A 12,440-nucleotide genomic window follows, 5' to 3' on the forward strand; every position below is an offset into this window, starting at 1 on the left:
TTTTTTTAATTTAATTTAATCTATTATTTATTTTTATTTTTATTTTTTAAAGTAATTATAAATATCGGGTGAGTCAGCAGGTGTAGGGTCCCATCCATCCGCGCCAAAAAAATCTGAGAAGCCTCAACTTCCATGGCCACAAACTCTCTGGAAAACCGATCTTTGTCCTTCATCTCCATTTCCATGTCCATCTTCACCTTCTCCCCTTCTCCTTCTCTTTCCTTCTTCACTCCTCCAAGTCCTCACCGTCGTTCTTCTGCATTTCCGGCGGCAGCCCTATCCTCTGCCAATCTCAACACCGTAGCCGGAGGACTCGCCCTTCTTTGGTTCAAACATGACCTCCGAATCGACGATCATCCTGCTCTCCATGCCGCCGCCTCCCAGTTTCCCGCTCTCATCCCTCTTTACATCTTCGATTCCCGCTTACTTTCGCGTAATTTCTCTTTCTCTCTATTCTGCTTGTGGATTTAATGGCAATGTGGATACTAATGGAAGTTGTTTGTCTGTATAGTGTCTGCGATTAGATGATGAATGAAGTTAATGGATCTGCAGGGTTTTCTGATGAAATGCTTGAGATTACTCTTCTTGCATTGGAAGCTCTGAAGCATTCGTTGAGGGATTGGGGTTTGGATTTGTTAATCAAGTTTGGGGACGCGGAATCTGTACTCCGGGAGCTTGTAGTTGAGGTGAGGATCAGATTTTTCTAACTTTCAAACATCTAATATGAACTTTAAAGAATTGGAAAAAATATATTGTTCAAATTTACCTTTATCTTAAGTTGCAATTAAGAACGTTATGTAACTATAGATTCAAGCTATTTAAGTGGAAGTGGGATTCATTTTTACAAATTCTGATTCAAATCTAGATTTACCGTATTTCATTCTATTTTATGTTTTAAGATTTTTTATTTACTTTTAGGTTATATTTTCACCGAAGTATGAATATTACAACTCTTGAAATGACTCAAGAAAGGTCAAGAGTTTATTTTTGGGCTATATAAAGTCATATATATTGTCTTTGTAAAATGGACTTAGAAAATGTAGCTAACAAATTATTTATTTCTTTGCGGTTTAGGTTACATGCTAAGAATCCTTCGAGCTTGACATAGTCTATCTATTTAAATTTTAAATAAATTTTCTTGCGTTGAAATATTTGATCTAATCTAGAACTTACTTTTCCTTAAGCTGATTTTCTTATCGTCACGAGGTTCTTAAATATTTCAGATTTAACGGTCTTGGGATGTTGAACATAGTTACAATTATTTGGAATGAATTGATTGAGGCCTAGCGTGATCTAGAAATTTGGATATGTATGAAGTTTTTAGGTTCAATTGGCCAGAGATTTTAGTATTAATTGTACTTTTGTTTTTTACTACTACTATGTTTTGAACAGGTTAAAGCTACACACGTCTTCGCTGAGGAAGAACTAGAGCATGAGTTATGTGTGCTGATGGATGGGGTATCTCAGACCTTGTCCAGTCTGATTCAGAGTCCAAATCTAACAGTTTGGAGGACGCCATTTTACGATATTAAGGTCTGTCTGTGGATTTTACTCTAATACTCTCCTTCACATTGCCGCTTTGACTTGTTGATTTTCTTACACCGTTGCCGTGTCTACCAGAGCTTAGAGGCCTTACCTGCATCATACGACGAGTTTAGGAAGCTTCAACTTCCTGTTAGTTCTCCACTTTCTTCTCCAACATTACCCTGTTTGAGACTGGAATTGAACTGGGGTACGTTCTGTGCACGAACTTTTACCTTTGGAGAACGAGAGTGGCATCCATATTGTGGCGGCCATGATAAATAATACTTCATTTGTATGATAAGATGGCTAAAATCATTAGGTACCATGCCCACATTTGATGCCTTGAAGGAATTTATGAATAGTAATCGATTGTACAAACCAAGTGAAGATTGGGATTCGATCAAGAATACAACAGCTGAAGCTACTGTTCTGGCTAAATTTTCTAAAAGAGGAAGCAATGGAAAGAATCCAAGTTCGAAACAATCTAGGACAGAGAGAATGGGGAAATCAATTTTTTCCACACAAAGAGGAGTGAATTTCCTGAGGGGAGGTACAGAAGGTCTGTTGAATGCATTAGCTGCATACATAAGATACAATGAGGGAACATCTCGAGATGACTGGCAAGTGTAAGTATTCAAACTTCTCTTCCTCGTATTCCCTATCCTTCTAGGAAAGAAGGTTGAAAAAACAGACAGTGGTAAGGGATTTGCAACCCTTTGATACGTTTCCGTATTAATATCCATATGTTTTTCTGGCCCATCAGTCCACTACGATTGATTCTAACGATCTTGTCGTGTAATTTTCAATACCCTTTTTAGCTACTCCTACTAATATGTAAATTTGCAAACCCTTTTCATCACAGAGGACAAAAACATAAAGCATTCATATTCTTGTTCTGTTCTCATTTACATTTTTATGATGCAAAAGAATAGCTTGAAGCATTAATATTTATTTCAACTAGTCATTAGATTGTCCATTGAGGTCTACGTTTTATGCAGATTACACGAAATGGTACGCAATTCTGAAAGCCGTGATGGAGCTTCATTTATCAAACTCTTTGGTCCTGCCATTCATCTGGGAATGATTTCTAAAAGGAGAGTGCATTATGAAGCCATCAAATATGAAAAGGAAAGAAATGCTGGGTTTCTGTCACCTTTTGGGTACTCAGCAGGAACTGTTGCTGCAGCAGTTGATGCTGTTCTCTCCTCAGAGGTATGTCATTTAGTTTAAAGTTTCAAAATGTACTTTTGTTTGATTGGTTGGTTCTAGAAATTGGTCTAACTCCATGAAGTTTTACATTTATAGATGAATTATAATATTAAAGTATCTCTAGATTCTAATTTTGTTTTCACAACATAGTGGTATTCACTTATGTGTCTGAAGAGCAAAGGAAGGCATTTGGGAAGCCTCTCTTATCGAACTTGGAGATGGAATGGCTTTCTTGTTCAGGTTGGTATATTCTCTGCAAAGTTTTGGCCATATTTGTAATGCCTGATTTCCTCAAAAAAATGCCCCTTTTCAGTACACAGTTTATGGATGTGACGGCCCTGCCATGCTTCTAGTGCATGGTTTTGGTGCTTTTTTGGAGCATTTCCGAGACAATATACATGGCATTGCTGAAGGTGGAAACCAAGTTTGGGCTATAACAATGTTGGGATTTGGGAGTTCAGAAAAGCCGAACATAGTGTACAGTGAACTAATGTGGGCTGAGCTTCTTAAAGATTTTATCGTTCAAGTTGTGGGTAGACCAGTACATCTTGTTGGAAATTCAATTGGTGGTATGTACAAACTTACTGGATATATTACCATAAGCTCTCAAAGCTTCTTTCCTACAACCCTTTCAAGGAAGTTTGCTTGCTTGCTTTTCAGGCTATATTGTTGCTATTGTCGCTTGTCTTTGGCCTGCTTTGGTCAAATCAACTGTCCTCATCAATAGTGCTGGCAGTGTGGTTCCAGGATATTCTTCTTTGCCCTTCAATAAGGTGAGTTTTCTGAACATTATTATGTCTCATCTTTCCGAAGTTAACTTCGAGTATGTGCGGGGTTATGCGTTAAGGCCACATAGGTGGGGTGAGTGGATATTAGCATATAAACTAGACCCTTCTTTCTTGTTGGGCTAATACAAACTTCTCTTTTAATCACAATTAAGTCATATTTGAACTCCAATGCCTTCCTACACGCACTTGTTCTTGTTGACGCATTAATACACATACTCACATCCATATCACCCATTCATCAAACAAACGACCATAGAACAATGACATATTGTTATCATCTGCACTCAAATTACGGAAACTAATTCCATCAATTCTCGAAAATAACCCTAAAGTTTATGGAACCAAAATGAGACCGAATATCGAATATTCTTTCTTTTTCGTGACTTTCACATATTGTCATTTGCATACAGGAGAGGCAGGTTTCTGTTGCTGCATGGCTGGGTGCTCGACTCCTTCTAACTTACTTAAGACTGAAAACCAAGGACATAGTGAAGAATTGTTATCCTACTGTATGTGAACTAATGCCCCAATTTTGTACTATTTCCTTGCATGTCATGTCATAGAACTTCAAAACTTTCCAACACTATTTTACGCTGTGCAGAGAACAGAGCGAGCTGATAACTGGCTTATCAGTGAGATGCTGAGAGCTGTATCCTCATCTGTAAGCTTTTGTTATGATGTCTAGAATCATCAGCTTCACTTTTCATTACAGATTGTGTAAGTTTTGCCATCAAATATCACCTTAACGGATCATGAAAAGTCCAAAGATCCTGGAGGCCTGGTGGTTCTGGAAAGTATTTTCAGCTTTGATCTTTCCGTTCCCCTTAATCATCTGTTGGAAGGATTGGAGGAAAGGGTTCTTATTATCCAGGTAAAAGGATGGTTAATTTTGAAGCAAGTTGTTACTGTCATTAAATGTTACAAAAGAAAGGATAACGTGTGAAGGTTGGTACATTATGATGCATTTGATAGGGAATGAAAGATCCAATCTATAACTCCAAGGCTGTGTTGGCGAAGCTTGAAGAGCAGTGTGTTGGGGTTACGATCAAGGAATTGGATGCTGGTAACATCATTTTATTTGTTTTATTTTCATACTAATATGATATTTTTGCTGTTCTAACTTTAGTTTCTTGTATTCTCAAATTTTCAGGGCATTGCCCACATGATGAACTGCCTCAACAAGTTAAATTCTATTCTATGTGAATGGATACTGAGACTGGAAACTAAACCAAAGGTAGACTCACAATGACCATATTTAGTACTCTTTCCAAGTTTTGACGCCATTATTTATATTGAAGTACTCTTATAGCACCTGATTTGTTTATAGCCTTATAAATATGAATTGATTGTTTATTTAGTAGAATAAAAAACCAACAACAAAAAAAAGATCTACTCTCTTTAAAAGAGTTTGAAAGAGTTTGAAGGTTGTCCTCACCTCACATTAAAAGTATAATTTGACATTTGATCCGGGTAAAAGATCCCTATTGTTGATTTCAATTTTTTTCCGGTTATCATAACTTTTTTATTTATTTATTACATAAGTAAATGAACAAATTCAATAAATTTGTAAATTTTATTTTATATTAAAATAATTAGAAAAAAAATTTATTAATATATTTTACCGTATGAAAGGAGGGTTCGTAATACTTTTTTATTTATTTTACTGTTTATAACTTTTTTTTGTTCCAACGATAGATTTGAATCAATTTTTTCAAAGCAAGTCCTGAGATTTGATTTCGATTCGGCAAAGGTTTCCTAAGCTGGATGAGAAGAAACTCTCATGTCCCTGTATAGGTAGATCTCCTTGTGAAAGACCGATTACTAGCTATTTCGTATCCTAGACTTAAGTAAGGAAGGAAAAAAGTACCCTATCTGCCTCAAGAAACCGAATAGGGCGACATAAAAAGCTCTGCCACCCATTTACCTTATTCGTTAGAGTGAAAGACTCAACCTCGGAATATAACGAGAAAGACGACAGACCCACTCACGATCTACTAAAGGGAAAGTGAACTCTACCCGCCTAAGCCGGATGGGATTGGAAGCTAAGACGAAAAAAGAAATAAGTTTTAAAAAAAAAAAAAAATTGAAGCAATTCAGAATATAAAAGAAATAAGTCTTTAGTAATTTAATTTTAAAATTTAAGTAATTAAAAATTGTTATAAAAATCAAGTGCATGTTTCTTTAATGTAACAACTTAGTATTATAGTTTATAAATATATTCTATTCTAACAAGTTTTTTCATAAACATTTGTATAAAAAAAATCATTAAATCTTAATGTTATTTTTCAAAAATAAACTACAAAAGCGTTATAAATTTTGAATTGCAGTAACATATTAACATTTACCATACAATGATAAGTGGGGAAATCAAGATTTCTAAGAATTCATACCATATTCTCACAATCTACGATGTTCTTCGCGGATGAGGTGAAACACAATTAGATGAAAATGGCAGGTTTGAAAGACCATTCACATTTTAAAAATAAAAGCACATTACGGCAGAACGCAGAATGCAGCTCATGCAAATATATTCTAACTTCTGATCAAAGTACAAAATTCAAAGATATATAAACGAAATAACAGCAGGCCAAAATCTTCCTCTCAAAACAAGTTATGAACTTCAAAATTATGACAAAAATGGATGATAATGCATTAACCTTAACATTTGAGATTTGAAGCAGGGCAGGCACACAGAGTACATAGACCTCTAAATAACTACGAGCGGAGTAAAGAACTCTGGGAAATATTGGAAAACACATCAATCTGCAATTGTGACTTCGACCTCAACACCCGGTTCGATGGTGATGGATGTGATCTGCTTAACAACGTCAGCAGAGCTAAAGAGGTCAATAACCCGCTTATGGACACGAAGTTCAAATCTGTCCCATGTGTTAGTACCTGCAACAGAAGTACAAGATTATTGACCAATGATCAGAATGGATCATTTTATCGGTCCCCTCGGCTTCTCTGATGAACATGGGGGCTAAGAGAAACAAATCAAGTCACCCAAGAAAACATATACCAAAATAACCAATATTAATGGAATAATTATAAACAACGCCAGACTGACTACACTAAATAGAGTCGATTATGATACCAAGTACAGAAGACTGGGTTTTGCATGGAATATGATGACAATAGATTTATTTCATATAACAATAAACTCAAAATTTTGTGAAACCCATCAAAGCACAACTCCAAAGAACTTGCAGATCTCCTGTTCATACGTTTCCACGGTGTTTCGTGAACGAAGACATATTAATGCAGCAGAATCACTCGCATCCAAATTTCAAGTACGGAAAACAATAACAAGTCTAAGGGCTGTACGTGGGGAGGAAGGATAAAGAGATAACAGAATTACCACACTAAAACAAGTGTTTTTTAAAGCTCAAGGTGCAAAATAGTGCAATGGCCTTCAAGGGCTTAAGCGCAAGGCACGAAAATAAATGCTGCCCTTTGTGAGGCACACTATAATGAAAACCACCTTATTTTGTGCACCTCGGTCTTTCCAAGGCGACGTGCCAGACCATCGGTTAGGCGAGCGCCGGGAGAGGCTTTTAAAAACAGACTAAAACACAAGGTGTGAAGCTACAAATATCATGATACCAATCCCAGATTAAGAAAAATAAAAGATGGAAAATACAGTTCAGGGCTTGATCCAGGGTAACAATGACTAACAAGCAAACAGAGAAATCCAAATACAGGCTTATAGTTATTCTTAAGCATTGATTCAAAATTACCTTCACCGCAGGGAGATTTCCTGGTGGTGATGTGCAGGACTTTTGTTGGCATCCTCACAGGCCCCTTAACCCTCAATCTCTTGTCCTTGGCACCCCGAACCAAATCAGCACAAACTATTGATTGAAAAAGAAAGTAAACCGTGAGGATTAAGCTAACATTTACAAACCTGAAGACATCAATAAATTCCAATAATTCATAGAAACAAAGAAATTAGGGCAAAGAAAACCCTTGCTCGGTAAAGTCAAAACCCCCAAAGAGGCTCGATTCCAACTTGGAATCATGGAAGACTCTCAAAGCGACCATCAGAAATTCATTCGGTGGACATAACATAAGAACAATTCAATAATAAACAATCCATTGATCAAGACGAACATGAAAAATGAAAATCCAACGATTTACAAACAGCAACAACAACAACAATCATAGCGCAAATTTAGAAGAATCTATGTATTTCCGAAACACATTACAAAAACGCAAAACCAAGAGACAAACAACACAAGAGTTCGAATATAATATCATAAAAAATAAAAAATCAACTTGCTTCAAAAACTGATGGAAGGAGATACCCTTTTCAAGGTTCTTCACGTTCTTCGACGAAAGAGTGATCCTAATCTTGTGGATCTGCTCTTGTGCATCCTCCAAACCAGCCTTGGTAGGCTTCATCGCTGCATACGCCATATTTGCTTACTTCCTGAAAACAAAAATTCCAAAACTACGGGAATCAGATATGAAAACAGTACAGCAAACACCGAGTGAAGTGGCACAGAAGTGGTGGAGAAGAGTACCGGAGCAAGGTCGGCTTCCGCTGCTAGGTTTTGCAGTTGGAGGATTTGGGGAGGAGGAAGATAGAGTATGGAAGTTAGGGTTTTCATATTAATATCAGTGGACTACAGGCCCGAATACTAATAGATCGGCCCGAATTCGAAGGGGTTTTTAATTTAAAAAAAAAAAAAAAAAACAATTATAGAAAATACTCCCAACATAGGAACCTCTAGGCGAGTGTCATGGTCATGTTTGTCTAAAGCGTGTTGTCTATGGGCGCATGTCGGATGTCCCAGTCATATTTATCTAGGATGTGTTTGTCTAAAGCATAAAAGAAAGTTAGAGAGGGAGAGCCACGGCTGTGCATACGACCCATGGTGGTGGCGGTGGTGGCGGTGAAGTGCAATGGAGCTTCAGTTTTTGTATCCTTGCACCCGCTTCACTTACACAATTAGTGTAGTGGAAAGCTACCTGCTTGAAAGAGCTAAAAAGCGCCCCTCTCCTTCACCTGAACTTTAGTTCCTTGACCTTATTGAAGGAGGTAAAGCAGCTTCGCTCCGCTCCCTCCCAGTCGAGTTGCTTCGCTCCTCTCTATCTTAGCTGAGCTAGCTTTGTTTTATTTCTTTATTGAACTCGAGTTTCACTATTCTTTCACGAGGTAAAGCGTCTTCCCTAGACCAAGGGAGTAGGTTGAGTAAGCATTGGATCCTTAATTGATGTTTTGGGCCTGGCCCAATATTTTGTCAATCTTTGGCATCATTATGATGGGCTTTGGACAGCCAAATTGGGCTCAAATTAAAGCCCACTAAACCACTTTGGAAGGTGAATGAGAGTGATTCAGAAATCGATAAATTCACTTAGTTCAATTTCAAAACCACTCCAATATAAACAAAATCCCACACCTATGAGTTTGAATGAACGTTCCTAAAGCCAACACGTGACCCGCACGAATGCGCCGTGCAACCGAACGTGAGATGCTATATCGAATTCCCCACTGCCCATCGTGGACCGAATGATAAAGCCATGATCCGCAAGGGAACAAATCACTCATTTTTTCAATGGAGACAGGTACACAAACGACAACTCCAAACGTCACACATCCGTCGCCTACCTACCATTTAGGTGGCACCTACAAGATCCACCTAAGGTAAGGAATTTCGTGGAGAACCAAAGAGAAGATCGAACAGTTTGTGTCGATCATCTAGCAAGTTCTTATCTTACTCCAACATTTAGCGTTGTTTCACCCAGCCCACTTAGCAACAGAGTTTACGAAGACTTCAAGTAATGTGAGATAAGCTAATCACCAAACTGGTCGATAGTAGGTTAATTTTCAAAGACAATAATAAAACGTAAATTTTTTTTAAAAAAAAAAAAAAAGAAAAAACCAATATAAAATGTTTCATTAACCCAATAAATAATCAAATAATTTTTACATTATTTGAAATTTTATTTTATGTATATATTCATAATATAAAATCGGGGGCAAAAAATAAAAAATTGGCCCATTATAAAGGGCCTTGCCATGTGACTAAATTATTTTTATTTTAGAAAAAAATAAAATTAAACTATAAAGTATCTTTATTTAATTTCTAAGCCTCCAAAATAGTTGCATCAATATGTACTTGGGCCAGCAGCTTTTAATCATGCCAAATTACTTTAACGTAAACATTTAATTCCATAAAGTTAAAAATAATAATATCACTAAATAATATTTTTTTATTTAAAAAAAAAATATCTAGTCTTTTTTTTATTATGGAGACTTAATTATTTTCGATTTAATTTATATTCATGCCGACAAAAAAAAAATTACAACTCGAACTAAATTGTTATAAAATTCAAAATAAAATATAGGAACTTGTTCGTACGCTATTGAGGATAACAATTATATTTCTCGCACCAATCCTATATAATATGATAACTGTAAGTTTCAGATACTTGGCAAGTGCACGAGATGATCTGTTTTATTCGGAGGTTTTAATGCGAAAATACTGCAGAAAAAACGCAAATACAGTACACGACTCAACTAGCTTCACTAATAACAAGAAAATAGCTTACAGAAATTGACCAATTCCAAGAGAATAGGTTCTTATTGAAATAATATATATATTACATTAGATTATATTGAAAACCGGATATCCATTATTTTTTAATTAATATTTTAAAAATATATATCTATATATAAAAAAAATGGAAAAAATGGTACGAATATAAATTAAAATATATATCTATTTTGCCATCATGGTAAAGGAAAATGTTCTCGGAATTAGATACCGAGTTTAAAGAGCGCTAGTCTACGATCCAAATATTCGTGTTCTTTTTCATCATATTACAAATTTCTTACGTGCATAAATCAATATTATTTTAAAAAATAATAATAATAGAAACTCTCTAACGCTTTTATTTTTAAAATATAATATTTAAAAATACGAGCATTTAACATAAAATAATAATTAATATCGTAATCATAGAAATAACTTTTATCATTTTATTTAAATTATTTTGAATTATAGAAAAATATATTTATTTATTTACCAAAATAAGATGAGTGTCTTTTTTAGGATAGAAAAGTAAAAGAGGACCCAAATAAAAAAGTTGGGATTAAAAGGGTCCACTCGTCAAAAAAAAATTAAATGGGAATTTTTCATTTTAAGGTAAGAATTTTTTTTTTTTTTTTAAATACAAAAAATAAAAATCCCGACAAAAATTATATCGAGCTCTCTAGGTAAGGCGAATTACTGAAATATCCTCTTTCACGATACCAGAAATCCTAGATCGTTAGGAAAAACAGAGTCGATATTTTCGTCGATGATAACTGGAACGGGATAAGAGATAGACAGTGTCACTTGAAGATAGGTATGGAAGAAGAATAATCATAACATGGCAACTCTTAACCCGCTCTCTTGGTTTTAATTAGTGTCGAGAGACTTATCTCGGTCAGATGAACGTCAAGTTTAATACCCGATTAAATCGAGAAAAAAAAAAAAAAATGTAATAAAATTTATAAATGATGAGACTTTTTGGAAATAAAAGAGAACTTTTACAAACCTTTTCCTTATTGGTGGATGGATGGGTTGGCATTTGTAAGTTTGTCCTCTTATACCCCTCTTATACCCCTCCAAAGGACATCTGCCCTTAAATCTTCACAAATTAGGGCTTTTTTAATTATCTTCATCAAATTATTATTTATTAATTAATTTAAAATTTATGAACCTAGGTAGAAATTGTTACACTATATTTATAATTTAACCTAAATAATAATAATAATAAGTTTTATTTATTATAAAATAAAATTAGAATAATTGTAACGGCCTGAGCTCACCACTAGTAAATATTGTCCTCTTTGAGCTTGCTCAAACTTTCGAGCTTTCCCTCGAAGCTTTTTAAAATGATATTTTGTTCTTCCCCCCAACCAATGTGGGACAACACAATCCACCCCACTTCAGAGCCAACGTCCTGCTGGCACACCACATCATGTCTACCTCTTTTAGAGAAGAGCGAGAAGGTTGACACATTGTCTAGTGTCTGGCTCTAATACCATTTGTAACGGTCTAGACCCACCGCTAGTAGATATTGTCTTTTTTCGGGTTTCCTCTCAAGACTTTAAAATGCTAAGGAAAAATTTTCACACCCTTATATATAGTGTTTTGTTCTCGTCCCTAAGGAACACGGGACATCACAAGAATAATAATAAAGATATTGACAAAAAAGAAAAGACAAGAAAGAGGAGGAGGAGGCTACATGTGAAGGGAAGGTCCAATTCCACAAATAATTAATTAAAAAAAAAAATAAATAAATGGCACTTTCATTTGATTGGTTGATGGGTTTTTGCATGGAATTTTGGAAAAGTTTAACTGAAAAAATAATTAAAAAGAAAAAATAAAAAAAGCATTGTAATGATAATAAAATAGAACAAATAAAACTTTTTAAAAAGGTTATTTGAGTCAGAAAAGAAGTGGGGTTGGGACTTTGGAGAATCCCATGCTCTAAAAAGTGCCAAACCCTTTTATTATTATTATTATTATTTATTTTATTTTATTTTATTTTATCATTGAAATTACAAGTTTATGGGTTTTTATATCTATTTAATTATTGAATTTTAAAATTATTTAATGGGTTTTAATTTTTAATTTTGACGTATTAAATACAGTGTGTGGAATATTTTGTTTAGCTGAAAATTGAAAAATAAAAGGAAAATATAGGAATTATTAATGCTTAATTATTATATTTGTAAAATTGTTCTAATTATAACAAGAGATATTGGACTAATGTATTACAAAGAATTAGAAAATTAATATATTTAAAAATCTTAAATAATTCATTAGAATTGTTTTTTTTAATATAAATTATATTGAAAAATGTAAAATACATTAATAAATGCAATAGTATTTCACCCCTATTTTAAAAACACAAATTTTA

General features: G+C 34.7%; 2 protein-coding genes across 2 annotated transcripts; one reads left to right on the forward strand and one right to left on the reverse strand.

Moving 5' to 3' along the window:
* Positions 1–110: 110 nt before the first annotated feature.
* On the forward strand, positions 111–4,935 carry LOC111808364. Its single transcript, XM_023694293.1, is given in 15 exon segments — positions 111–433; positions 553–686; positions 1,393–1,533; positions 1,621–1,732; positions 1,844–2,150; positions 2,523–2,736; positions 2,884–2,973; positions 3,047–3,302; positions 3,394–3,506; positions 3,932–4,030; positions 4,123–4,170; positions 4,282–4,392; positions 4,494–4,584; positions 4,672–4,706; positions 4,708–4,935. Coding segments are annotated over 15 exon segments (2,115 nt in total). The 5' UTR covers positions 111–132; the 3' UTR covers positions 4,771–4,935.
* Positions 4,936–6,014: 1,079 nt separating this feature from the next.
* Positions 6,015–8,159, reverse strand: LOC111809440 (40S ribosomal protein S20-2). The gene is made up of 4 exons (XM_023695905.1): positions 8,048–8,159; positions 7,829–7,953; positions 7,262–7,375; positions 6,015–6,419 (listed from the first exon to the last, which is right to left on the reverse strand). The coding sequence occupies exons 2-4, from the start codon at positions 7,938–7,940 to the stop codon at positions 6,280–6,282; spliced, it is 366 nt and encodes a 121-aa protein (XP_023551673.1). The 5' UTR covers positions 7,941–7,953; positions 8,048–8,159; the 3' UTR covers positions 6,015–6,279.
* Between the last annotated feature and the right edge of the window lie 4,281 nt (positions 8,160–12,440).

The sequence above is a fragment of the Cucurbita pepo genome, chromosome LG13 (genome assembly GCF_002806865.2).
Source record: "Cucurbita pepo subsp. pepo cultivar mu-cu-16 chromosome LG13, ASM280686v2, whole genome shotgun sequence".
Taxonomy (NCBI): Eukaryota; Viridiplantae; Streptophyta; class Magnoliopsida; order Cucurbitales; family Cucurbitaceae; genus Cucurbita; species Cucurbita pepo.

Excerpts from the sequence above, each read along its gene's own strand:
- LOC111809440 (XM_023695905.1), bottom strand. The coding sequence starts at position 7,940 with ATGGCGTATGCAGCGATGAAGCCTACCAAGGCTGGTTTGGAGGATGCA. Across the intron at positions 7,376-7,828 it reads CGTGAAGAACCTTGAAAAGG|TTTGTGCTGATTTGGTTCGG; the intron begins GTATCTCCTTCC and ends TTCAATCAATAG. Across the intron at positions 6,420-7,261 it reads GAAATCTCCCTGCGGTGAAG|GTACTAACACATGGGACAGA; the intron begins GTAATTTTGAAT and ends CTTCTGTTGCAG.